This window comes from Carettochelys insculpta, chromosome 11, assembly GCF_033958435.1.
Source record: "Carettochelys insculpta isolate YL-2023 chromosome 11, ASM3395843v1, whole genome shotgun sequence".
Lineage (NCBI taxonomy): Eukaryota > Metazoa > Chordata > Testudines > Carettochelyidae > Carettochelys > Carettochelys insculpta.
Genome location: NC_134147.1, coordinates 4,406,073 through 4,431,199, shown reverse-complemented (window position 1 = coordinate 4,431,199; position 25,127 = coordinate 4,406,073). Strand labels below are relative to the sequence as shown.

Here is a 25,127-nt window from a genome sequence, read left to right as displayed (position 1 = left end):
CCATCAGTTTCAGAGAGCATTCCAGCCTCTGCACCTCCTCTAATTAATGGCTGCAAGGTCGGCACGAATGCCAAAGGGAGTTCATATGTTCCGAAAGTCAAAACATCTGCTGATGGGGCTTCCCACAGTGCTGTGCTTTAATTTTCTCCCTGCATCAGCAGTCCCGCCAGCCCCCAGACAAAGGCCTGTTGCATGAATGGCAGGCTGTGGTTACTAGCACAAGTGAGCATGGATGGTTGTGTTCATATGTTTGCATGGTTTGGTAAGCACGTCTCCACTGACCCGAACAACAGTGCAGTATGCTGAAACGTGCTGCATTTGGGGGAGTTTAACACAGGCAGCAACCCAGTGTGAGCAGCTTAACTGCAGCCGTGTCTGCAAAGGAAAGTTTTACCAATTGGGCTACTAAAAGCCACTGTGTGGACATTCCTGTGCCAGCCTGAGTTGCCTTTTTTTTCTTCTTCTTTTTTTTTTTTTGAGGGGACTTGGGATAGCTTAAATTCATTCGTAAGTGACTGAAAGGAGGTCACTGTAAACTGTATTGAGAGTGCCCACGTAAGTGGAGTATTTCCCTGTGCTGAATTCGAGACACCTGGTCAAATTAGTCTTGTTCAAGTGAGTTCAACAGCAGCCAATAGGATAAATATTCAAATTAACATCAAGTTGTTAATACCGCACAGCTGGATTCTTTTTATTTGCCTTCTTGTCTTTAACGTTTTAGGGTTCACGGGGGCAGAGAAGGCACCCACCCTTACCTCCCCGTGCACATGGAGAGAGGGGAAACACATGTGCTCTCCTGCACCTCTCACATGAGGGAGGGAGTGATCAACGTCTCCACCCCCTGCTCTCCACTCTCCATGGCTGGACCTTCCTTTCCTTGTACTTGGCACTGCCTTCTCCTGAACCAGTGGGCCCGGGGAGAGCATACAGGGTTGACCCATCCCCCAGTTTTCTGCCAGGGTTCACATCAGAAGGAGGCCAGTGGCAGCCTCTCGGCACTGCGCGGGAGGGAAGGGATGGGAACTGCTTCCAGCCTCAGGGGAGGAGAAGAGAGGGGAAGAGATGACCTGGCTTGTGTCTTTGCAGAGCTCTTCTCTCCCCACCCCATCCTGTGTGGCTGGAAGCAGTTTGTGCCTTGCTGCCCACACAGTTTCCAAAGGCAATGCCATCCCCAGGCTGCTGCTGGCCACCAGCGTATCCCAGCTGTCCCCTGCGACAGCGCAGGCAGGAAGGATTTAAGCACTAAGGATGTGTTGTGCACCAGGGTTCAGGGAACCCGACTGCAGGGGCTTTGGTGACCTTGGTCCGAAAGGGGGCTCAACATGAGAGGGGACGAAGCAGTGTCATGCTCCAAGGGGACAGGACCGAGGGCTGGGCATGGGGAAAGATGGTGCTAAGGCCGCGCACTGGGGCTGCTGTAGAACCTACACTTTTGTGCGGGTGGACAGGCTGGAAGTTGCTTCTCCCCCCAGACTCCGGAGCTTAGTGGAGGGGCAGAGAGGCTTCCCCATGCCAGTGCTGTGTTGGGCTTTGGCACACGCAGAGCTCAGTGCCTCCAGGCCAGCACCTCAAGCCTCAGGGTCTTAGGCTTTGCTGGGATGCTGGCCCAGCCAGTGGCAGTGGGGTTGGGAAGGAGTCTACCAGCCAAGCTGTCAATGAGCTCAGCGCTCCTGCCGGGACTGGTTCCCCACACGGCGCTCAGAGCAGGATGCGCCCTGCTGTGGGGGATGTTGAGGAGCAGGGGGGTGAGGGGAGAACAGATAGAGCAGGGAAAGGACAGTGAGATGGGGAGGATGTAAAGGGCAGATGGGTGGACAGCAGAGGTAACAGGTAGCCAACCACTGTCTGGTGCCTGCCTGCACTCACTAACCACTGCAGCGTTCTCCCAGTGCTGGCTGGCGGTGGGGTGCGGAGTGGCCCTGCTAACTGAGAGCCGGCACCCAGCGGAGGTTTGCACTGGGGGATCCGCAGGGGGGTGGCTGACCTTGCACGCTGCATCTTCACCCTGCCACCAGCCTTGCACACCCATCTCCCTTGCCGCTCACTGGACCCCCACCCTCGCAACTCACCTCTGGAATCTGGCCAGCAGCAGGACCTGCCCGTAATAGTGGCAGGAGACAGGAAATATGCGACAATGGGCCCCTTGTTAAGAAAAAGGTCAGGATACCTGCAAGAGGGCTTACGTCCGGGACTGTCCCTTTAAAAGTGGGTTGTCTGGTCACTGGACACATAGGGGCTGATCCTGGGATAATTCAGTGGATTAAATTCGCACTTTAGGAAAGCCCAAAAAATCTTTCCCCATGCAGAGCAGGCCGCAGCCAGTCCACACGCAGTGCCTTGTGAACCAACAAAGTGCAGTCACAGTCCGTCGTTCTACCCCCGAGGGGCTCCCCGTGGAAGTCTCCTCAGGATCACCCCTTTCCACATGGGTGCACCAAATCCTTTGTTGGCACTTGACCAGAGACTCACAAGGCTTTAAATTTCTCCTTTGTTTAGGTCCCTGGGCATATTTCGTATTTCAGCAAATTCCTTTGCAGGGGGACTTAGCATCTCTTGCTACCCACTACAGGTTGAACCTCTGTAATCCGTTACTCTCCTGTCCAGCAACATCTGTAATCCGGCATGTTTTTAGTGAGCTGGATGACCACTTATGATGGGTGTGGCCAAGTTTCCCATGGACCCATAAAGTTTTACAATCACCAGTCCTGGTGCTCAGGGTTCTGTCCTGCTATTTAGCTGTAATTTGCCCGTAAGTGTCTTCCCAGAGCCCAGTTAGCAGTGGAAGTGTTGGTAATGCTGCTAGAAAATATTCCTCTCCTGTGGTTTGGCAAATTCTCTCGTTCAGCACTGGTCAGGTCCCAAGGGTGCCCGACGAGAGAGGTTCAAACTGTAGTTCAAATCTAACTTGCCAAGCCTAACTGGCATGAGGAGGCAGTCCAGCAAGCCCATGTGAGAGCCGCAGACAGGCAGGCAGGTGGTCTGGGCTGCTGTGGAGTTTGAGAGGACAGAGGCATCATCCTACGTGTCATTTCATTTGGAATTTGAAGAAGTGATCCAGTGAGTGAGTGTGATGCGGAGGAGGAGTGGAAGGGTGCTGATGAAAAGCAGAATCAGATGAAGGCCGGTTCAAGCCAGAGAAAAGCTCTTCTCTTACATGTGTCACTACTGGCTAAATTAAGCCTTATCAGAATTTCACATACAGACATTTTTCATTTGGTCCTATTATTTATTTGCTAGAAAGTTATTGTTTTGGTAACACACATCTCACAACTAGAGGTCACTTCAGGCTCACATTCCCTCCTCACTCCCTTAGTTCCTCTGACTTCCAGGAATTATTTTCCCCTAGCTGATGATTAACCAAGTTTCCAGTGTCTGTTTTCCTCCCTGACTGTGGAGGCTGGTGTTTAGGCAAATGACGACGCCTCCACATTTAAAATTAAACAGTGTCTCCCTCCAGATCCTGCTCTCCTGTTTTGCTGCCAGAAGGGGGCAGCTGGGTCCTTCCAGAACCCTGTGAAGTGCCTTCTTGTGGACTTGCTGAAAGGAGGTGAGCCACAGGAAGGGGTAGTTCTCAGTTATCCTTTGCTCCCTTCCCTGCAGAGCAGCTATCTGGGACTCCCTCTGATCCTTCCCATAGGCTTTGCCAGAGCCCACCACCCCACTTGAGCCTTACGGGATTTACTGGGCAACTTTTCACACTTCCACAGCCCTGTGGTTCTTTTGGACCTTAGCACCTTTTCGAGCTGTAAAAGACTTTTTAAGCCTGGACAGGCCTGTCTTAGATGGGCAGTGCAGGCGAGATGGTGAGCATGCGTCACTGATCTGTGAGAGGAAAGGATGGAGCGGGGACTGAGACACATTTGGCAAGAGACAAGTGTGTGTATGAAAAATCATAACCACTGTCTACTGTGGAGTACATCTCCCATAGTCTACGTGCAGAGACAGGAAGAGTGATGGCTAGCTGGTTAGCATTGGTGTAGGGCAGAGTTAAGGGTTTGCTCTGGGACATGCATCCTCAGTTGTGCATTTCTTAGGTTTCTCTTTGTTTTGACAAGAGCAGGGGTATTTTATTTATAACTCTGAGGCTCTTGAATGGAAGTGTGCATGAAACCCCAGAGTCTGCAACCTTCAGTTAAGCATGTGATACATAGATTGTAAAGAGAGAGATGCTCATGGTAGCTCGAAAGAGTCATGTAGCCACAGCAGCCTGGGGAGTGGGAATCCTGATTTCGCTGCCCAGATTACATACAGGGTCCAGGTAGGTTTGTACTCAGGGTAACTAGCCTGTGCTGCTGCTTATCTCTACCCATGTTACCTTTGCTTTAGCCATCGAGCTGTCGTGAGGATAGCTGAGACTTGCAGATTTACTTTCAAGCACAAGTGTTGCCTGAGTGAGACATTGTTGGTTATGAAGTATGTTGTGTGAGCATGTGACTGGAGTTTTGCTCAAAGAGAATTATAACGACGTTAACCTCAATTATGAACGTTTGAATTTCTTCAGAGCCACATATAAGAGAGAAGGACAAGGGAAACCTTGCAGCACTTTCTAGCAAGCGTAGAAAGCCACATGTCCTAGGAGTTAGAACCAGACTTGAATTCTCATCTCACTTTTGCCAGCAAGCTGCTGCGTGACCCATGCAAATCACTTCCTGTGTCTTTATCTCTGACTTCTTCATGTGTGAAGTGGAGATACTGTGGGTTGCTCACTTATGAGGAGAGGTTGAGGGACTTAGGCTAATTTAGTCTTCAGAAGAGAAGAGTGCTGGGTGATTTGATAGCAGCCTTCAATTAACTGAAGGGGCATTAGAAAGAGAATGGAGAGAGGCTGTTTTCAATGGTGACAGATGACAGAGCAGGGAGCAATGCTCTCAAGTTACAGAGGGAGAGGTGTAGGTTGGATATTAGGAAAAACTGTTTCTCCAGGAGGGTGGTGAGGCACTGAAATGCGTTACCGAAAGAGGTGGTAGAATCTCCATCCCTAGAGGTTTTTAAGTTCTGGCTTCACAAAAGCCCTGAATGGGATGATTTGGTTGGTGTTGGTCCTGCTTTGGGCAGGGGACTGGAGTCGATGACCTCCTCAGGTCTCTTCCCGCCCTAGGATTCTATGAATAAGGCCTGCAGATTAGCTTGGACAGTATCCACAGCCTGTTTCCTTTGCCCTCACCAACATTAGCCTAAGTGAAGTTTTAGGAACACAGGAATGCCGGAGTGGGTGGTACCAGCGGTTCATGTCACCAGGGATCCTGCCTTTATAGCGTCCAGTATCAGCAGCTTCCCAGGAAGCTGTCATTACGTGATTGTCCAGGGGCACCTAGGAGGGGATGAACTTTGATGCTGGAGGAATCCGTACAGTCGCCTCATAGTCTGTTTGGGACCAATGCCCTCCCTCAGTGGCCTTGTGCTGGGATGCTGCCTGAAAGCCTTGGCATCCCATTGGCATGAAGATGTCTCGGGCCTGTGTGAGAGGCTCGAAGGCATGTGAGGTGTGTCCCTTCACCACGCTGCCAGCCAGGGCCTGAACCAGAACTGTGCACTGCCTTCTGAGCATGGAGCTGGCCTGCAGGCCTGGTGTTTAGAAGGGGCAATGAAGGGCGGGAGGGCGGGGTTGGATTTTCCGTGTCTTTTGAGGTCATTGCCTTGTGCTCATGTTTCCTGCTTGGCCTCCCTGGGCCCTGTTACCGATTAATTGGGAGAGAGTGGACAAACAGGCAGGGAGGGGGTAATCAGATTAGGCTCTGCACAGAGTCGTGCATTCTGGGAAGTGCCGTTTCTGGGGAAAAAAACCCACACGTAAAAACATTCCCAGGAAGCAAAAGTGTGTCTGTCTGTCTTTGGCTGGGGTGTACATCCAGACTCCTGTATCCCTCCCTCCCAGCTGTAACCTGAGAGCTTCCTGAGCTGCGCACCACCCTGGCTGCTGACTCTCCAAGCTCAGGCTCCTCTGGCCAGGAACAGCTGGATGCAAAGCGGTGCTCCCAGGGCGTGCTGAGAAGTTCCCAGGAGAGAGCATTTGAAAAACCTCCTCCTGGAGAAATGGGCTCAGTGCTGAAAAGCTCCTGTGTAATTCCATGCAGTTCTCGGGATGGCGCACAGTGCGGACTCTGGAGGTGCATGGCGTGGCTGAGATGCTCAGTGGGTTAATGTGCTACCCCTCTGCCCCTGCAGCTGTTAATTTTGTGCTATGTGAAAGAGAATGTGGGGCTGCACTTCAGTGTTTATGACAGTGTTGATTATTATTAATATTTATTCCTTGTGATTTCATAGAGTCAAGGAGCCCCTGTCATATACTGGACCCTGTTGTGCTATGCCTTGCAGAAGCACAGAACAAAAAGGCAGTTCCTGTCCTAGTGAGCTTCCAACTTATAATACTCAGTCATCCCTTGGCTGGGCCCGCACACAGCTCTGCCACTGCATCTCATCACTGGCCTACAGCCCACCCTGTCGGGCCTGGCCTGGCCTCCAGCATGCACTGTGCTGAACCGCAGCACCCGCTGTCCTGAGTCTGCTAAGGACAGAGGTTGGCAGTGGCACCAAACCGTGCAGGCTTTCTGTGATACGGCTGCATAGACGCTGGAGGACAATCAGTTATGAGCAGCCTCTTTTCTCCCGCACAAAGAAGAGATTGCATGAGTCCCTCCACGAAAGTCTAAAATGAATCGCTATCTGTACCTCTGCAGACAGCAGTCTCCTAATGCAAATGGGAGGTCAGATGACATCAGCAAAGCTACGCACATCCAGAAATGACACCGTGTTCCACCCTGAGTGGCAGATAAGTGGATGAGGTTAAGAAGTTATTTATGCAGGAACTTTTCATCACTGAATCAGTTTCTTGGGGAAGATGCTTCTCAGATGCTTTATTCTTGTGATGAGCCTGACCTTGGTGACTAACTTGTGTTGAATAACTTATTCCATGAAGTTCCCTTTTTAAAAAATGTAATTCATAAATTTCCTGTGAATGGCGTACAAAGGTCAATTAACCTGAGAAATAATTTTTCATGGCAATCAAGACCCTCTAAATGTTCGTGAGCAGTTCATTGTGATCTTCATAGAAACCTAGAACTGGAAGGAACCCAAGAGGTCGTCAAGTCCAGTTCCCTGCCCTCACGGCAGAACCAAGCACCATGTATATATCTTCCATGCATGTGAAACATGGGTTCATTTTGATCGGAGACACACATCACACCCTGCTGTTTCTGTTCCCAGAGTGGACAATGACCATTAGCTCGTAGGACTTGCTTCATTCGGATGCTACAGTGGCACAGGCCAGGTCTAGGCTAGACATTAAAGTCGACTGTAGATGTGTCATGCTAGCTATGGCAATTGCAGAGCTGGAATCGACTTATCTACAAGCAATTCACCTGGCTGCCCTCACAGAGGGAGGTCGATGGGAGAAACTCTCCCTCCGACCCTGTTTACTCCTCGCGATATTGACGAGTACAGGGGCCAAACCTAGAGAGTTCAATTTCGCATGTCTCTACCGGGCATGCAAAATCGAACCCCGGAAGATCAACCCTGACTGGGTCTATCTTCCGCATAGTGAAGACATAACCACAGTTATAGCTGTGTAGTGTCATAGTGTAGATCCTAAAAGGATGAGGCTTACAAGTTATGGCAAGCCTGTGGGGGTTGTTTGAACTTCATGTGGCCCACCATGGGCAGGGCCAGAGCAGCCCTTGTCAGTGGTGGGCCTGCCCAGGAGTGCTGCAGGTGGGGATGCTGCAGCCCTGGTCTGGTGCAACCTGAGCAGAAGCGTTCCAGCTCAGCTGCCCCTACCCTACCATTTAATTGGTTAACCACTGTCTCCATCCCCGGCATTTAATTAGTTGACCGGTTAAACATAATGTTTAACCGGTTAACTAATTAAATGGGATTTTGCCTCCCTTCTTCCTACAACAGCAGAAGGTTTTTACCATCATCTAAGTAATCCTCCTCTCAGAGTGGGAGAAATTAGGTTGAGAGATGCATTATTCCATTGACTTAGCCGCCTGGCTGCTGGAGGGTTAGGTCATCAGAGCTACATTCGAGTATGAGTTTTTTCTTGCCACTGAGTGATGCAGCTAGATTGATCTGCATTTTACCTATGGTCCCAGCCTAGAAATCAAGTTTCTGAGGTTGATGAGTCTACTCTGACTCTTAAATTTGCTGCTTCCGTGAATGTTTTGCCTTGTGGAAAGTGAGCAGAAGGAGGATGGGTTCCCTCTCTGCAGCGTGGGGTAGAACTTCTTTACGGGAGTGTGGTGAGACCAAACCCATTGACGACCGCAAGGTGGTCAGATATCACGCAAGTATCTTTCTAAGAAACAGTAGAACGGGGTCTGACTATGGCCAGTTCAGATGCAGCATTTGATTCTAGCTAATAGTCATAAACAAGGCAATGGTGATTTTTGTCGGTATTTGCTCAGCACAGCTGAGGAGCTTGTGGTTTGGGTTCAGGCAAGCAGGGCCTTGACTTTCTCTTTGTGCACCTGCAGTTCCAAGAAGTACAGTGAATGAGAGACGCAGCCACAGGGAGGGGAAGTTAATACTGAGAATCTGTGAGAATGTACATGCTGCAGGGGCGGAGCCAGGGTTCAGGGGAAGCTGGGGGATGTTTGCACATGTATTTCATGAGTAGCTTGGAAGGTGGAAATAATAAACCCAGACAGGCGTGTGAGTCAGGTCTGCGCTTGCTGTACCAGAGACTCTCAGGGTTGCTGGCCAGCCCAGGGCCTTGAGGCACCTAAGAGGCTCTAGACTCAGAAAGATGCAGAAACTGAACAAAGGTCAGAGGGGACACAGGCCTGGATGACAAACAACAAGCAGTCCTGAAGCACCTCAGATACTAGCAAGTGTATTAGGTCATGAGCTTTCACGGGGAAGACCCAATTTGTCAGAAAAATAAAATTCAGGGTTTATATAGAAGGGAAGAATGGGGTGGGGGAGGAAAAGGGTTACTTCTCACTAGTAGCACCAGTTGATGAAGCAAATTAAGTAGGTTGTGTCATGTTCCTGCGAATATCAAAGGTAGGTGAGGAAGAACAGTGCCCTTGGGTAACTTGTAAATAAGCTCGGGGGAGTGGGGCAGGGGAAGAGGCCAGTTAGAAGATGCTGCTGCTCTCTAGGAACTCTGGACCAAAATGGTTGTCACTGGAGAAGCAAGATATTGAAGTCCTGGGTAAGCTTGAGGTTGCCCCACAGGAAGACGCTGGGGGGACAGAGGTAAGCTGTGGGTTTCCGATTATTTCAAATTTCCTGGGAATGCCTTGGCTGAGTTTTCATCGTCAGAGCATGGGGGTCTGAGGAGCTCTAGTAACCTGACAAAAGACGCAGTTATTGCTCCGAAGGACAGTGGGGTTCCCAGGTTGGGAGAACCAAAGACTTGGAGGCAGTCAGAGGTCTCTGGGAAATGAATGTCATTCACATGCAGGTGGGGACATTGAATAGTTAGGTAACTTGCAGTCCTCCATGCTGGCTTCTTATTGCAACTAGCCGAACAAATCTAGCTGTTAGAAGACGGCACAAAAGAGATGGTTGCAGAGAAAGAGAGAAGCCACTTCATTGTGGCTATGAATCAACACACGGGAAAACGAGTATGTCATTCTTTAGAGATAGTTCTGGGTTAGCCTCCTTGAAGCCTTGAAGTTAAAGAAGCAGCAGCACCAGCATCTGAATGAGCAGGTGATTGCTAAGATGGTCCAAATGCAAGATAAACTTACAGCTCATAAACATGGCAAATGCCAGGCTCTGCATGGTGGAGATGGTCTGGGAGCTGAGACTGCTAGTTCTGTGGGCCAGGGTGCACTGGACCTAGAGAAGAAGCAATGCCAGCAGAGGAGCAGAGAAAAAGTGAGGTAGTGAACAGCTGGCTCAAGGAAGTAAGTTTTCAGGTCAGCCGAATCCAGACAGATTTGCAAGCCCAGTTGGAAGAGAGAGGCACCTCCAGAGACAGGCTGTGTTTAGACTGGTGTGTGTATTTCAATATAATTTGTGCAATTTGCACAATACAAACTGCAGACATTGTCTCAAAATACCTTATTTCATACTTGGTGCTGACCAGATGGCACCGAAGTTTGAAATAAGGGGCTGGTCTGAAAGTTCCATTTCCCCTCCCATGATGAGGGGTAGCAGAACTGGGATACCGTGCTCGAAATAGCAGCACTATTTCAAGCGTGGGACAAATCTGCGGCATTGCTGTTTCAGGATACCTCTGCATTCTGAAAAAAGGAGTCTGAACATAGCCACAGAGTCTTGGTTCTGGGTACATCTGCACTACCCGCTAGATCAACCCAGTCAGGGTCGGTCTTCCCAAGTTTGATTTTGCGTGCCTGGTAGAGACCCCTGTAATCGCACTCTCTGGAGTCAGCAGTCAACCCCTGCACTTCTCAATCTCACGAGGAGTAAGGGAGGTCGACGGGAGAGTTTCTGCCATCGGCCTCCCTCAGTGAAGACAGCTAGATAAGTCAGTTGTAGGTAGGTTCATTCTCATTACGCATTTGCCGTAGCTGGAATTGCATATCTAGGATCGACTTTAAGGTGTAGTGTAGACCTGGCCTCAGTCCCTAAAACCTGGCCAGGAACATACCTCCTGAGGGCAAAAGTAGAAAACCGAGCAGCAGCACTGTGGTTGGAGAGGGATCTGGAAGTGCTCCATGAGGAAATGCTCTGGCAATGCCAGATCACTGAGACATAGGGTGAGAAGGAATCATTATTCTGTACTCAGTCCCTGTGGGTGGTGTCTCCTCTGGGTCACACAGCAGTGTTCCTGTAAATACACCCTTTTGTAAATGACCAGAGACAGCTGGCATGCAGGGCACCCTTGCTGGCCCAGCTTTCTGGCCGCTCACTCCTGGTGAGGCTGTGAGGAGAAGAGGTGCTTCACCTCTGCTCCAAGAGAGAGGTCTTGCCTTCACAGCACACCTTTTACTAGAATAGCAGCACTTCATGGGCTAAAGGCAGGCTAGAATGTGGTAGGCTGTGTCCTGAGGTCACCAGTGTGCGCTCTGGCTCTGCCGCAGGAGGAATTCGCAGTCAAGAAGCTCCTTTTAAAAATAGGCCAGTCGAGCTTCCTTTCCCACAGTCAGGCCCAGGTCTGGGGAACACTGAAACAAGCCCGACTGCTTATCAGCTGCAAGCACCTGTTTTCACTTGGCAACAGAGGGTGCATGGATGTCTTTCTTTAACAGGCTGTAGAGTAGCTCATGCCTTTTACAACAGTGTTTCTGGAGGTTTCTTAGGAAGGCAGCTGACCTCTCCCAGGTGTTTCTCCGGCATATCTTCCTGTATGGCTAGGGATAGCTGCATGGAAATAGGATCATCGTTTCTTAAGGGCTTCTCTGTCACAGCTGGTTTCTTCACCTGGTTGCAACATCTCAACTGTTTCCACACCAGCTCATGCTGGTGACCCAAACTGGTGTGGAATTACCAGTAGAGACGAATGAACAAAGCGGTTTTGCCTGAGGACTCCTGTGTTGTCTAACCCACTCTAGGCCTGATTTCCAAAGCAGGATGTGTGGGAAAATGCTGGCATGCCCTGCAAATAGGCTTGCTCTGCATGCAGCTGGTTCCTATGAAAAAATATAGCATTTTTCTTACAGGAATCTAACCCTTCCTACCATTGTCACACATTGTTACTTTATGGATTGGCAGAGAATGTTACTAGTAAGAATAGGAGGCCTGTTATTTACCCCAGAGCATCTTTCTGCTCTTACACCTGTTGGGAGAAATCCATTCAGTTCTTTGTGATGGGCTTTTATGGGTGGTTCGCAATACAGTTCCCAAGCTGCCAGCCACTTCTGAGTGACCATGCGGTAACAAACCAGCATTTGTCACTCCAGCACAGGAAGCCCACTTCCTTGTGCCAATGACTGTGTAGTTCTTGTCCGTCCACTGGTTGGCTTTGTGCTTGCGGGGTTGGTCTTAGCAGTTACAGGCTGGCCACCAGACTTTCGGGCCAGAAGTAGAGTTTCAGACATGGCAAGGCCAAGCCTCATAAGTAGTGAGTCTTTGTGAGGGAAAGGTTAAGGATTGTGGTAGAAGAAAGAAGGAGGGAGGGTTATATGTGTTCCAGCTGCTTTTTCTTTTCCAAATGTCCTCAGAGATCTCAAGGATCTGGAGGACGCCTGCAGATGTGGTTAGAGCCAAAGCACCATCTGGAGCTGAAGTTGTTCTTGGGATCTCAGTCCTGCTGCTGCCAGATGTTGCTCCTTTAAAACACAGAGGTGCATTTGATTTGCTTACAATGGTGAAAAATGGGGGTCTTTCACCCTCCCTTCCCCAAGCTCTCAGGTGTGCGTTAAAGTCCTTGCCAGATTCCTGCAGAAATCACTGTCCCCTTTTCAATAGGATCTCGTCTCCTTAGTGCTGCAAGAAGAAGCCCAGAGGAGGGGGAACCCTGAAGTGAAAACAGGTCACCAGGGCCCCACTGGCGTGCCTTGCCCTGTGATCCTGGAGATCGGCTGTGGCTCAGGGGCCATTGCGCTGAGTTTACTGAGCAAACTGCCCAAGGTGAGTGGGCTTTCCACCCTTTGTGCGGTGGTAGCACCGAGTCCTGTTGCCTCAGGTGTTGTATTGACATGTTGCAGGAAGGTGGTCCCTGCCCCCAAAGAGCTGACAGTTGAGAGGTAAGGCAAGAGACAGCAGGTGGATCCAGACAGACCAAAAAGTACAAGGAAAGTATAACCCCAGAGGCCCTGAGACGATTGCCAAGGGAGAGTCAAGTCTCTACAGCCTTAGCTGAGAGCCAGCTGATCTGTAGCTCATGGCTTTAGCCCCTAAGGCTGTTGGTTCACTCCTTCCTGCGACACCTGGCTCCATCAGCTTTACAAGTGGGGGCTGGTCTGGGAGGAACTGCAGGAAGGTCCCAGAAGCTTGGGTTGCATTTCCAACATGATGAGAAGCAATCACAGTTCACCAGCGGCATAACCACTGCCAGCTGCCTGTCCCTGAGTAACATAGCCCCTCCCCAGCAAAGGAAAGACTGGGGTCAATAAGTGACCCAACCCCCTTTGATCTCAGGTTATCAGTCATGGGGCATAACTTCCCACTGACTGCATTGGACAATCCTGGTGCATCGCTCCAGAAGCAGGAGCATAACCCAAGATCCCTGCCCACATGCCATCTGGAGCTCCTTCCATCCTTCTGACTCACCATGGCTGATGGTCGCCACTGTAAACGAACCAGCGGCGTGCTGTCTACGTGCAAGGCAGGCTTTGCGTGCCCACTGGCGGCCCCCGGCTGCAGCCCACAGACTGTTCCCTCCTGCTCCCTTGGAGGACGCTGTTTGGTCGAACGAAACAGTGTTCTCCGCCCATTACTGGACACATGAGGTTGTCCCAAATGGAGGAGGCTAAGGTCTGCCAGTGAGTTGTTACCTTTCAAAACTGTCCTGGCATGCCTCTGAGGAGAAAGCATGAAGGGTTAGGGTGGAAGATCACTGGAGAGTCATGCCTGCGCAGGCCTACCGAAAGGGATGGGTGGGGGCTGGCAAGGAGGCAGTTGCCACAGCCTGCATGGCCATTATCAGCCAACCATAGTCTTGCTGGTGACATAACACGTGTTTCTTTTCTGTGTCAGAGCTGGGTGATAGCTGTGGATAAAGAGGAAGCTGCTGTGGATCTCACCAGGGAGAATGCTCAGAGGTAGGAACACCTGTATTGCTCATGTTTGCTCTGTTCGGGTGTCCTGTGGTTCCTCAGGCCTGGTTCCCCGGGACAATTGAGTAGCCACCAAAGTCCTGGAGTGTGATTCACAAGTATGCTGATTGTCCCCAGCCTGGGCTGGATATACCGTTCACCACTATCAGGTGGCTGGGAGCGTTAAACACTTTTGAACCCCTGAAAGGTCCAGAGAAAATGGGGAATTTTTGACCCATATATTCCCTGACTTGTTACATTTGGTCAAACAAACAAACAGAATCTTGCTCTGACCTTTGAATGCCTTTTACCAGACTATCAGCCGGGCAGGAAATGAGATACTTACCTCGCGCCTTTCTTCCAGGTACTTTGGGTCAGTAGCCTGGACCCTATTTGTGAATGGGGGACTTAGTGACTGTCTCAGATTCACAGAGTCTGGTCCATGTCACCGGCTTTCACCACTGCCTTGGGAGTGACCCGTTAGTATGCTGGGCCCCAAGGACCCCCACAATTCCATAGGGCTGGGTTGTGGCCTCTGAGGCTCTTAACTGGGCCCTCCCCATCAGTGACCCCACTGCCAAGCCTGACTCCTGTTTTGACCTTTCTAAAACAGCGTCGGGGTTGTTGACTGGATCACAACCTGGGATAGTCCTGAAGTTAGTCTGGTGAAACTCGGGTTGAGACCCAGTCCATGTTGACCACACTCCTCAGCTGGCCAAGCTGCCTTGGACTCCATTCCAGGCTCTTTCACTCTTTGCCAGTCCCAGGAGAGAGCTGCTAAGTCCCACCATGATCCAAATCCTATCCCCTTCCTGCCAGCCCGTGCTAAGTTCACCTCTGCCACAAGCTGCTGGAGGCTTCTTGGGCAGGTGTCAGTTGTTCAGTTGATACAGCTCCCATTGGCTTTCTGGGACCTCCATTGAGGTGGGTCGCTTGCAGCCAGTCCTCTAACAATCTATTCATTGTGAGGCGATGCAGTGCCTCCTGCCTCCTGCCCCAAGAGCCGCATTCTAACCCTTGGTGCAGCCTGGGGGGAAACCGAGGCACACCAGTTCTACAGATGTTACAGAAAATTGCCCCGTGTTCACATTGTGACAAAGCCAGTCACAGAACCCAGCGTGCCTCGCTCCCTCTGAATCCCTGTACCCCATCAACTCCCCTTTCAGATCAGGCCTTGCTTCTCTTCTTGCCTCCAGGGTTTTTTTCGCTTCTCAGGCAGCGCCAGATTTCTGGGTGCGCTGGGGCGGTGTCCCACAGCATCCTCCTTCCTGTCTGGGCTGTTGCTAGTACTGAGTGGCAACCAAACAAACAGCAGTCCATGGCAGCCACCTGTGTTGTGGTTTGGTTTTAAGGGTTTCACAATCCGCTTTGCTCTGCAGTTGTCTGGTGCCAGAATGTGCTGTCCCAGAACTGTCCCTTGACTGTGAAATTGTGGTCAGGACCGTGCTGGTGTCAGAATGATACCTTATTCACACCTCGGCTCCCTATAAACCCTGCTGTCTGTGACACCAGTGGAAGTCCAGTGTAACGCCACGTGAATTAATGTGGGTTGTAAAGGACACAAGAAGCTGGCTTCCTTACACGTCTCTGCATCCTAGGACCTCTCCTGTGCTTCACCTGCAGGAAGTACAGCACAGTGGGAGGGTACTTTGATCACACCTTTGCTTCCCCAGGAGTCTGAGGGGTGAAACGGTCTCTGACGTAGATTAGAGCAGCCCCAAAGGTGCTCTACTTTACAGCAGCTTCCTGAGAGTTCTCTGAGGACTGTTCCACAGGCTGGAGCAGCTCTGGATCTTTGTAATGGTGTGCACTTGGGTTACTTCCCTTTCTACCTTCTTCTCCCCCACTCCCAGTTCTGGCCTTACACCCACTTTGCACAGTCTCACTTCATGACCTGGGGATTATTACTTCATTGTCCTGTGCCTCAGTGGCCCCTTCTGTGAAATGGGGTTACCGCAAAGACAGCAGACTAATTTCATCCTGGCTTTCCCATGCCTATACCCACTTGAGGTCCACCACAGAAGCACAAAGGGGATTTTAAATGGTTGCGAAGGCTATAGCTAAGGGTTCCACAAGTTAAGAGGAATACTCAAAAGGTCCTTGCTGGACGTTATGGAGCAGGAAAGGAGTGGGCACGGCAGAGTTGTGAGGCGCTGGGACTGGAGGATAAGGCCTTGTGCATCTCTGGCGGCCCCAGGGCTGCTCTAACTTACAGCAGCTAAGGGACCAGAGGATTCAGAAATGTGTCAGTCACACGAGCCTCTTTTCCTCCATGCCTTACACTTGCTCTCTCCTTCTGCACCAGCAAGAGAGAAGTGCCTGTGTCTCCTGGTTCCCTAGGGAATCGAGCTAGTGCAGAGAGTCCGGTGAGGTGTGGGTCATGCTGAGAGGCAATGGCAGAGTCATGTTTTCTCTTTGGAGCTCATAGAGTGCCAGGCTGGAGAGAGAGCCCAGGGAAGAATATTGTGCCTCTGAACCCATAGAGCCTCTTTCTGTAGCATTTGTGCCTCCATGGGCCTAGCCCTAAAGGGGTCCTACCCTGCTGCCTGCTGACGCAGCTTCCTGGTGGTGATTTTCATCTTCACACCCTGCCTCACATGTTAGTGTGAGGTTAGCATGTCACCATGACGCCGCATGCCAGATGCAGACACCCGAATGCCGCTGTGGCTTTCGACACAAATACATTCACCTTTCGGGACTCTTGCAAGGGCCAGGCTGTCAAAGCAGGGTCGAAGAGGTGTGTAGGAAAATGTGCGTGTGCCCCTCGGACCTACAGAACCCCGTTTTGGCAGGTCCGAAGCCAGCAAAGGAGGGGTTTCAGCAGGTTTGAACACGGGAGGTTTTGCTGGCGTAATGAATATGCAAGTGTGCTGGGGTGGTTGGGGCACTAGGCGAATGCACGTGTGTATGCCTGCACACACAGGGAGCGGATGTAGGCGCAAAGGTCTCACGGGTCCACAGTGTCAGTGCTATGCCCCCAGCTCTGGAACCATCTCTTCAGCTTGCCTGACCCCGTCAGGGTCCCCCACACACAGCCTCCCCACTGCCCAGGACTGAACCTCTGGGGCTTCGGCATGCCAGCATCACACCAGGAGCTCTGCTTGGCGAGTCGGGTTGGGGCAGACTCCTTGTAGAAACGTACACTCTCCAGGGACTGAAGCATCTTGCTAAGTACTGAGAGTGCTGCGCTTGCAGTGCTGTCAGGAGGGCAGGGTTTATTGGGCAGCTGGAGCTCAGCAAAGGAGGGTATATAGGTCTGCACGGAGAATTAAAGTTAAAGTGTATCTAGTCTGGTTCCCGGAGCCCAGCCAAGATGTGTACAGGTGCTGCCCTGTCTCTGTCTGACCTCCTCGGTCACTTCCCAAGTGACAGCCCCGACTCCATCCTCAGCTTTTTCTGCTCCCCCATCTCACATCTTCCCAGTCCCTTGTTCTCAAGCTGGGGTTCCTGCTTAGCTTCCTTGCTGGGAAGTGGGCAATCCATCTCCCCCCCGGAGCACAGATTGTTGGCTTTCAGTGTCTGGTGACTGGGGTTAGCCTTGGCACCCCAGCCTGCCCTGTTTCTCTGAGAGCAAACCATCGTTGCCCCCAGCCACACTGGGTAACAGTGCAACGTACAGGGGAAACCGAGGCACACATAGACATACAAATATTGTAAAAAATTTCCAATTTGTTACAGAGGGTTTTGAAAGGAAATTTAGACGTGTGCAGTGAGCATGCCTGCATGTCCTTGTGGTGCACTGGCTGAGCTTTGAATACTTCCCTCTTGTTGCTCTGCAGGCAAAGAACAGGCCCCTGATTTCCCTCTGGGTTTGTGCAGGGTAGTAAATCCTGCTGCAGATTGTGCCGGGGGGGTTTGCAGGATACATGCCATCTCTTGCATTTAATTATGTGCTGCTGAAATCTGACTCTCACCTTCCTTTGTTCTTGGGCCGGCAGGTTGCAGCTCCAGGACAGGATAAGAATTCTCCACTACGATGTCTCCTCTGGTAACACCCTTTCATTTCTCTACCTCCCCTAACGTGTCCTCCATTTTACTTTACTGTGGGGAGGAGGCATGAAAACAGTGGGGAAGATTGGGCAGGAATGACCTCATCCTGGCGGGTGGATATCTCAGGAGACAGCTCTGGCATGGGTGTGTGGCTGTTGCTTAGCTCTCACCTCACACTATGTGCGTCTGGCTGACTGCAGGTTGATAACAGAGAGCGGCATAGGTCCCTATGCTGTTGTGGAATATCAGGGGTGAGTACAGTATTGGCGTAGCAGCGGAAACATCCTCTGAGAGCTGAGAGTCAGTGCAGGCTTGCATCTTCAAAGCTCCCCAAGGCAGACTTTTGGTTTGCAGAGACGCCAGAGCGCAGAAGCGAATGTGTGCACAATGCCCTTTCGTTAGCAGGTGGTGGAGAGGGGTAAGCCAGTGAGTAAAGGGACACCTTTTTGTGCATGCAGTGGTGGTGATTGCATTTTCAGGGGTAATTGCACGTGGCCATGTATGGCCTGCCAGCCGGCTTTTCTCCAAACGTGCCCTTTTGTGCCAGATAGGCTGTCTCTGTGCCTGGAGGTGCAGGCATCTGTCGTGTGCCTCTCTTCCTCTGCTTTGCTGCTCCGTTTCCATCCTCTGCCTCCCTCATGCCCTCCCCCCAGTTCCACGAGCATCTTCCCTACTTTTCAACACCTTCCAGCGCCAGATTGTGTGAGACTGCGGCTATGTCAGATTTATTAAGCTAAGCTGGGTTGGGCCCGGTCGCTGTTTGGCTGGGCAGCATGTAAAGAAGGCCGGCGTGTTGCAGGAAGTAGGGCTCATGACACTCTTCTCCCTGAAACTGGCCCCACATACATGTAGGGAAGTGTTGTGTTCTGGGATGTGGGGTCTCATTCATATACATGTAACTGAGCTGCTAATGGTTTCTGCTCATTTGAGATCCCATAGTAGCATTTAAAGGAAGACTAGGGGTGTTCTCCCCAGTGTCCTGTCCAAATTCAAACGGGCAATTCCGTGCAGTCGAAAATTCTGTTTGTAAACCCAGATGGACGCAGTGCTCGTCATTCTGGATCCACATGGATTCAGAGTCCTCCACTGCGTCAAGGCATCGCAGTGCAGTGGATTGTCTGGGTGAATGGTTGGGTCTTTCCATGTGCTCAGCTCTGTGTTATCCTACTCTTTCAGAATGTCTGTACAGAAGCCTGATGTGTGTTTACGGCTCGGGTAGACAGCAATGGCCCATCTAAGTTTTTCTACCCACCTGTGGAATAAATTTTGTTGTGTGGACTGGGGCATGTATGAGTGTGCACCACCAGCAGAACACAAGGTGCCAACTGCTTCTGGTTGCGAGCACGCTGCTAATCAGCTGAGCAGCATCTGACTCTCTCCTGGGTGTCCGTCCAAGCAGTCTGGTTAGACGGAACCCTAGTGAACTGACCCAGTCTCGCATAGCTAAATAAATATAGCAGTGTAGACGTGGTGGCCTGGGCTTCAGGACAGCTTGTCCAAGCCCGCCCAAGACCCTGCAGACATACTCGCATTACTAGCCTGCACTGAAGCTCATGTCCCTATGTCTCCACTTTTATCTTTAGCAATGTTACCTTGGGTGAAGTGGTCACAGACTTCTCTCCCTAAGATGGAATCTCCTGAGGTTGCAGTGTAGATGTGTTCTTTAAATTAAGGTAGGGTGGTGGACCACACCAGGAAATTAAATCCTATCCATAGAAAGAGAGCCATACCTGTGCCTATGGAGTTGCTGTTATTAAGATTTCAGTTGGGTAATGAATTTTGAAGATACATGGTCATGGCTGATATTTGGCTTTCATTCTTCTTTCTGCTGTAGGTTCGTGGGAGCAGCTGCTCTGCTGGGGTCCTGTGGACACTATAGTCAGTAATCCACCTTACGTCTTCCATGGAGACATGGCTTACCTGGCTGAAGAGATCCTCAGGTAGTCAGACAAGACTTTTCTACCTTTCTCTTTCCCATGCATTATTTCACCCTCTTCTGCTTTCTGGAGAAAAGTTTCAAGGTTCTAGTCCCAACAAGTCAGGAGATACAGTCACAGGTGGGGAGTGACAGAATCCAGTCCCAAAAAGGCAACCGGGTGAGGATACACTTCTTTGGAAACCAGTCCCTTTTCTTCCCTCACAAACTGAGGATCTTGATTTCTTTTTCTCTCCCTCAGACTTAGTTTGGAGATTCCTTCTTGGCCCATTTGTTCCCTGGTGAGCTTCCTACCTCTGTGTGGCACCTGACACCAGGAGGAGTTGGGCAGAAGACAGGAGAATGCTAAATCACTTAGAACGGTTCTGTGGGCTAGAAGCACTGTCCCTTGTTTCTGGGAGTGCGAGGGTGGTGTTGAATGCCTGGCACATTCCCATGCTAGCTCATGGTAGAATGCTCCCAAAGGTCTCCTGGGTAGTGACCCTGCCTCCCCCACGGTTGGATGGACCAGCTATAGTAATCGGGCTGCAGGAGCTTGGAACTGACTTGCATTCCACACTGAGAGTTCCAACAAGAGTTACCGTCTGATCCCTTTCCCTTCCTCTTTGCCTGTGCGCCTCTTACAAAACGTATGTACCTGGGGGTGAGAACTGGTTCCTGAGCCCAAACTCTGGCAGGATGCCAGTCCCCTCCAAAATCAGCCCCACCCTGAAAGGTGGAAACTTCCTGTTCTAATGGTCTGCAAATTCAGACTTTTGTGAATGAGGCAGATGTTTCTGTGTGTGCCCTGGTATGTTGGGTCAGATGGCTCCTAAACTGGGCTGTTGATGGTGCTCAAGACAGGAGAAGAAGTGAGGGGTTGCTGTGCCGCCTGCTCCCTTACCAGTGAGAAATATGGACGTAACGTACTTACACCGCTTGAAGTACTGAGCAATAGTAATGCCATTTGCTGGCCAAGTGACTTGCAGTTCTGGCCAGCACTTAAGCTAAGGATGCAATGGGGTGGGCACCCATGGCAAGTGGTTAGACCTGGGTTTTAGTCCATGTTCTGCCCTGAATATGCCGTGGCAGCTGAAACAAGTCATTTAACCTCTCCCTGCTTCGGTTTCCTCACAGTAAAAAGGGGGTAAAGTACTTGTGAAGCACTCTGAGAACAAAAGGCCTGTGCCAGAGCTAAGAGTTACCTCTAATGGCGTTATTAAACCCGCATGGCAGGAGCAACGTTATAGCCGTCAACAGGAGAGGAGAAAGGGCTGATGATACTTGCCCAAGACTCAGTCTGGTCCCAGTGGCATCTCCAAATAGCTCCCTCAATTGCACACACCACCCAGAAGAGTCTTACAAACCTCCTCCCGCTTTACAAATTCCAGTGTTTCTTTTCTACTGGGATGCAGTTGCCCACGCCATCGCTTTCATGTCCATGTGCACAGAGACCCCCTCCCCTGCGCTTAGGTCCACTGGACGCTGCTACTATGAACCCATCTTCCTGCTGTGCGTAAGGGTGGGTAATGGAGAGATTTAATCCCTTGTGTTCAACCTCCAGCTATGAGGACCATGATGCCCTGGATGGGGGAGATGATGGGATGAAAGTGATCAAAAAAATTCTGGCTCTGGCTCCTTTTATCCTGAAGGATCATGGGTAAGCGCTGATACTGTAAGGACGTCTTAATGTCTGTTTACCTTTGAACTTTTCAGATCTTTTGCTTGTTTCCACCTTGTACTCTTTTATGCTCAGAAAGAGAAGCAGATACAAGGGGGAAGTCAAACGCACGTAAGAAGGGAAAAGGCTGTTCCCTCTTAAGGTAAAGAATGCCACGTGCATTAGTCAAGAATGACTGATACCAACACAATCTGAGAGGGGGTTATGTGCCATGCTGGTGACCCAGCTGTCTGGCATTGTTGGTTGGTGAATAGTTAAAGAAGTGAGGAATGGCAGAGAGAAGAGACTCGCAGGGGAAGAGATGAAAAGGGAGAGCAGAAGAAAAGAAAACAGCTCAGAAGAGAACTATCTGGAGGGAGAAGCACTTGGGTCATTGATATTTGGGGGGATGTGGTAAGATAACTTATAAAACTTCCCAGGACAGGAGAAAAAAAGAATCCCAGAAGTGATTTCTGGAGGGATTGATCTTCTCCGTGATATGTGACTAGGAGATTCCCTGCTTCCATTACTACCTTGTGATGTCTCTCATGGGATGCTAGAGATCTGCACCGCAGCCCTTCACTTAGTCAGGACGTTCTAAGTGCCTTGTGTGATGTCCTGACCTTTTTGCCAGCCCAAGAGAAGTAACTGAGAATCTCCGTTGTGCAATGATGAAGCAGGAATATTCAGCATCGTTGTGCTCTGGGATGCAGACGTGGAACCGTATTCATTCTCAGAGCTTTGATGTGAGCGCTGAAGCACACAGTCATCTTCAGGGTTGCCCAGGATTAAAGCTCTGCAGAGTGTTGATTTGGTATTTTAAGGTGGAGCTGGTGCTATGGGAGGGAGTTTTTGAGATCAGCAATGAGATCCAAATCCAAGCGTGTAATTAGTTTGGCAGAGGCAGAGAAAGGGAAGGCTTGGGGAGTTTCAAAGGAGCATGGGGTTGGGATTTGGCACTCTTTTGGTGGTTCATCTTGCAGCATACAAAACTGCTGAGGGCTGCATCCAGTTGCAGGAGACAAGGGCTGAAGTCAGATCATTCAGTGATAACTGTAACCACACTGCCTGCCTACAGGGAGAGCTTTCTATTCCAAGGGCCTTAGTTTGAAACTGAAGTGAGCTTACCGAGAGCTGCTGGGGTTGAGCTGGGGACAGATGTGCCCTAAGTATCTCCCAAGCTAGAACAGCAGGAGCAGCTGCACCACAGCCCTCCAACCACATTCCCTGCTGAGGTGTGTCATGGCAGCGTCCACCTCCATTTCTGCTGGGGACGGTCTAGAGTCCGGGCTCAGCTAGTGTTTGGCCTCTCTGCTGAGATGTCTGGCAAGGCAGTGTCCTTTTGGAGAGGAGTCCCTGTCCAGTAGGAACAGGTCTGAGACCAACACCATGTCATGCGTAGAGCACCACTTCTCAGGTGACCAGATCCAGACAAGCAGCCTGGAGATTTCCATCACATTGGAGATGTAACTTAGGGACTCGCGCTGTTTGCCTCAGTGCTGCTGTCCTGGTGTGAAAGGGAACTCAGACCCCGGTGTACATCAGCTCTGGACAGCCCTCTCCCCTGATCCCAGTGCTTCAGAGTTCATACTGCATTGGCCTCTGTCATCACCTGGTCCCTGTTAGCCTCATCTCCATGTATGCTAGATGCTTAGCCAGCCCCATTACCATAGTATCCAGGTGCAAGTGTGGCCTGGCCAGGGGTCTTGGCAGGGAGGCTTTGCAGGTACAATTATTTTTATGACTGCCTCCCGACAGAGGTTTGGCACCACCCAGCTGATGCAAGAGGAGAATTGTTGCTGCCATCATTCAGTCACAGTTTATTGCCTAGAGCTTGCACTTCCCCAACAGCCTGCGTGTACCCTAAATCCCCAGGAACGCATAACCCCATGCCCGCCTCTCTAATTACGCAGCTTGAGTAATACCTGACTCTCTGGGAAGTCCTACTGATCTCAGCCGTTCTTCGCTGTAAGTAAAGGTTTCTGTAGTACCTTACATTTGTTAGCTTCCACCACCACTTGGCTTGCACAATCCAAGGTTGTTGGGTTACTGGGTTTCAGGCTTTCACAAGCCACACAGTCAGTTCAGCTGGATCCTTTCCCAGAGTTATCTGGACCATGCTAGGAGAGAGTCTGATGTTTTCATGCTAGTCAGACAAAATGTGTTTGTTTCCCCTCCACGTCCCCACATACGTGTTTTCAGGAGCGTGTTTCTTGAAGTGGATCCCAGACACCCAGAGATGGTGGAGAACTGGCTGCAGAGTCACACTGACCTTTCCCTCAATGTCTCTGCCACCCACAAGGACTTCTGTGGCAAGTAAGTGTTTTCTCTTCCACCTGCCTGATCCTTCCAACGATCCACAGAAGCAGCCAGCTGTGGGTACAGACACCCTCTGCCCCCTCGTGTCTGGAGGGACTCAGAGTCATCAGATTAGCACACCCCTTTCCTAAACACCTGTGCCCTTCAAACTCCTCAGACTTCTGTTTTACTTTGAAGTGGCTGCGTTGCCAAGTGCTCTTGACTCACTGTAATGTTGACGTGATCTAATGGGATTATCCTCAAAGGAAAATTGTGACTTTACGTGGTGGGCTTGGATTCATACTCTGGCCAAACATAATGCTGTGTTCATTCTTGTCCCCAACAGGCCGAGGTTCTTACACATACAAAAGCATAAAGCAGGCAACAGCAGCAACAAGAACGGCCTTGCTTGTCCCAGTATGCAGTTCCCTTGAGTTGCTTGCTGAGTCATCTATCAGAACTCTGTGCAGAAACAGGAACCTGGCCCTCCGCTGCATTTCCCAATTCTCTGATCTCTGCAGATGGTCATGGGTGCATCCACACTGGGGGAGGATTTCACCTGCAGGATCACCAGAAATGGGCGAGGGCAGGGTCTGAGTTTGCAGAGTGGTTTCAGCTTCCGCAAATGATAGCACAGAGATGATCACTTCATCAGCTAGAGCAATTCCAAGCATCTCATTTGGTTGAAGCTGCAAATAAATGTGATGAACATACAACTCCATGCAACAGCTGGCACTTTTAGTTTGTGATGAACAGCACAGGTCTTGGCCAGGAAAGAGAACTTAAGGTTGCCTGATTGGTCAACTTCTTTTTAATATTTTTTAAACCTCCACTTTCGAAGCCTACAAATCTTTGCGTGGTTATGATCAATGATTCCGGAATTAATGATTCCGATGCAGTTCCGTCCTGGCAGCCCTTTGTGTTCCTGAGTGACCCTACCATGACAAAGCAGTGGTCATGGCCTATCACGTCTGAGCAGCCCTCCCGCAACAAGCCAGGCTGGCTCCCAAGTGGCCTTCCAGTAACAAACCAGCACATGTACAGCCCTTGTTCCAAATGAGCAGCGTTCTACTGCTCAGACAGTGGGATCCGTAGGAGAACACTTGTGTGCAGAGGATGTGTGATGGGTTTAAACCAGACTTGAGCGGCAATCGTCTCCTTTCTTTGGCAGACCTGTTTTCAGCAGGAAGGGGAAAGACTTGAGGAGTGTGTTTAGGAAGAGCAGCTCTTTCTGGCATCCTTCATTTGTTTCCAGAGTCCTGTACTACAGGTCCCCTGCTCTAGAGGCCTGGGAGAAAAGCTCCTGATCTCCTGTTTGAGCTGTCTGTTTATGGAACACCCAGCACAGTGGGAATGTTACCGGTAGCAAATAAAAAGAATCGCTGTAAAACCGGTGCAGTGTGTTCTGCGTCCGAAATGAGCCTCGGCTCAAAGCAGCACAGGCGCAGACTGCAGTGTGAAGAGTAAAGTGTCGTTTTTCCGTCTTGCGGAATCCAGCCCTTTTGTCCACACTCCCTACCAGACAGCAGTCCCTTGTTCCAGTGTCATGAGAAGGAGACGTGATTTGTCTGAGGTCACCCAGCAGGTCTGTGGTTTAGCCTGGAATAGGAGCCAGGAATGGAAGCCAGGTCTCAGGCAGTGCGGCTGGAACAGC

At 50.6% G+C, this 25,127-nt stretch overlaps 1 protein-coding gene across 4 annotated transcripts in view; it reads left to right on the top strand.

Moving 5' to 3' along the window:
* The window catches only part of HEMK1 (HemK methyltransferase 1, mitochondrial release factors N(5)-glutamine), a 31,976-nt gene extending 7,113 nt beyond the window's left edge, over positions 1–24,863 (top strand). For 3 of the 4 annotated variants that reach the window (XM_075005187.1, XM_075005185.1, XM_075005186.1), the window contains exons 5-11: positions 12,322–12,483; positions 13,552–13,616; positions 17,549–17,598; positions 19,435–19,540; positions 21,080–21,175; positions 23,378–23,491; positions 23,820–24,863. In XM_075005187.1, the coding sequence (XP_074861288.1) occupies positions 12,322–12,483; positions 13,552–13,616; positions 17,549–17,598; positions 19,435–19,540; positions 21,080–21,175; positions 23,378–23,491; positions 23,820–23,907 (681 nt within the window). In that variant the 3' untranslated portion in view covers positions 23,908–24,863. Of the gene's footprint in view, positions 1–12,321; positions 12,484–13,551; positions 13,617–17,548; positions 17,599–19,434; positions 19,541–21,079; positions 21,176–21,231; positions 22,285–23,377; positions 23,492–23,819 lie in introns of those variants that run through there. The other variant, XM_075005188.1, reaches the window with a different exon arrangement.
* Positions 24,864–25,127: the final 264 nt, after the last annotated feature.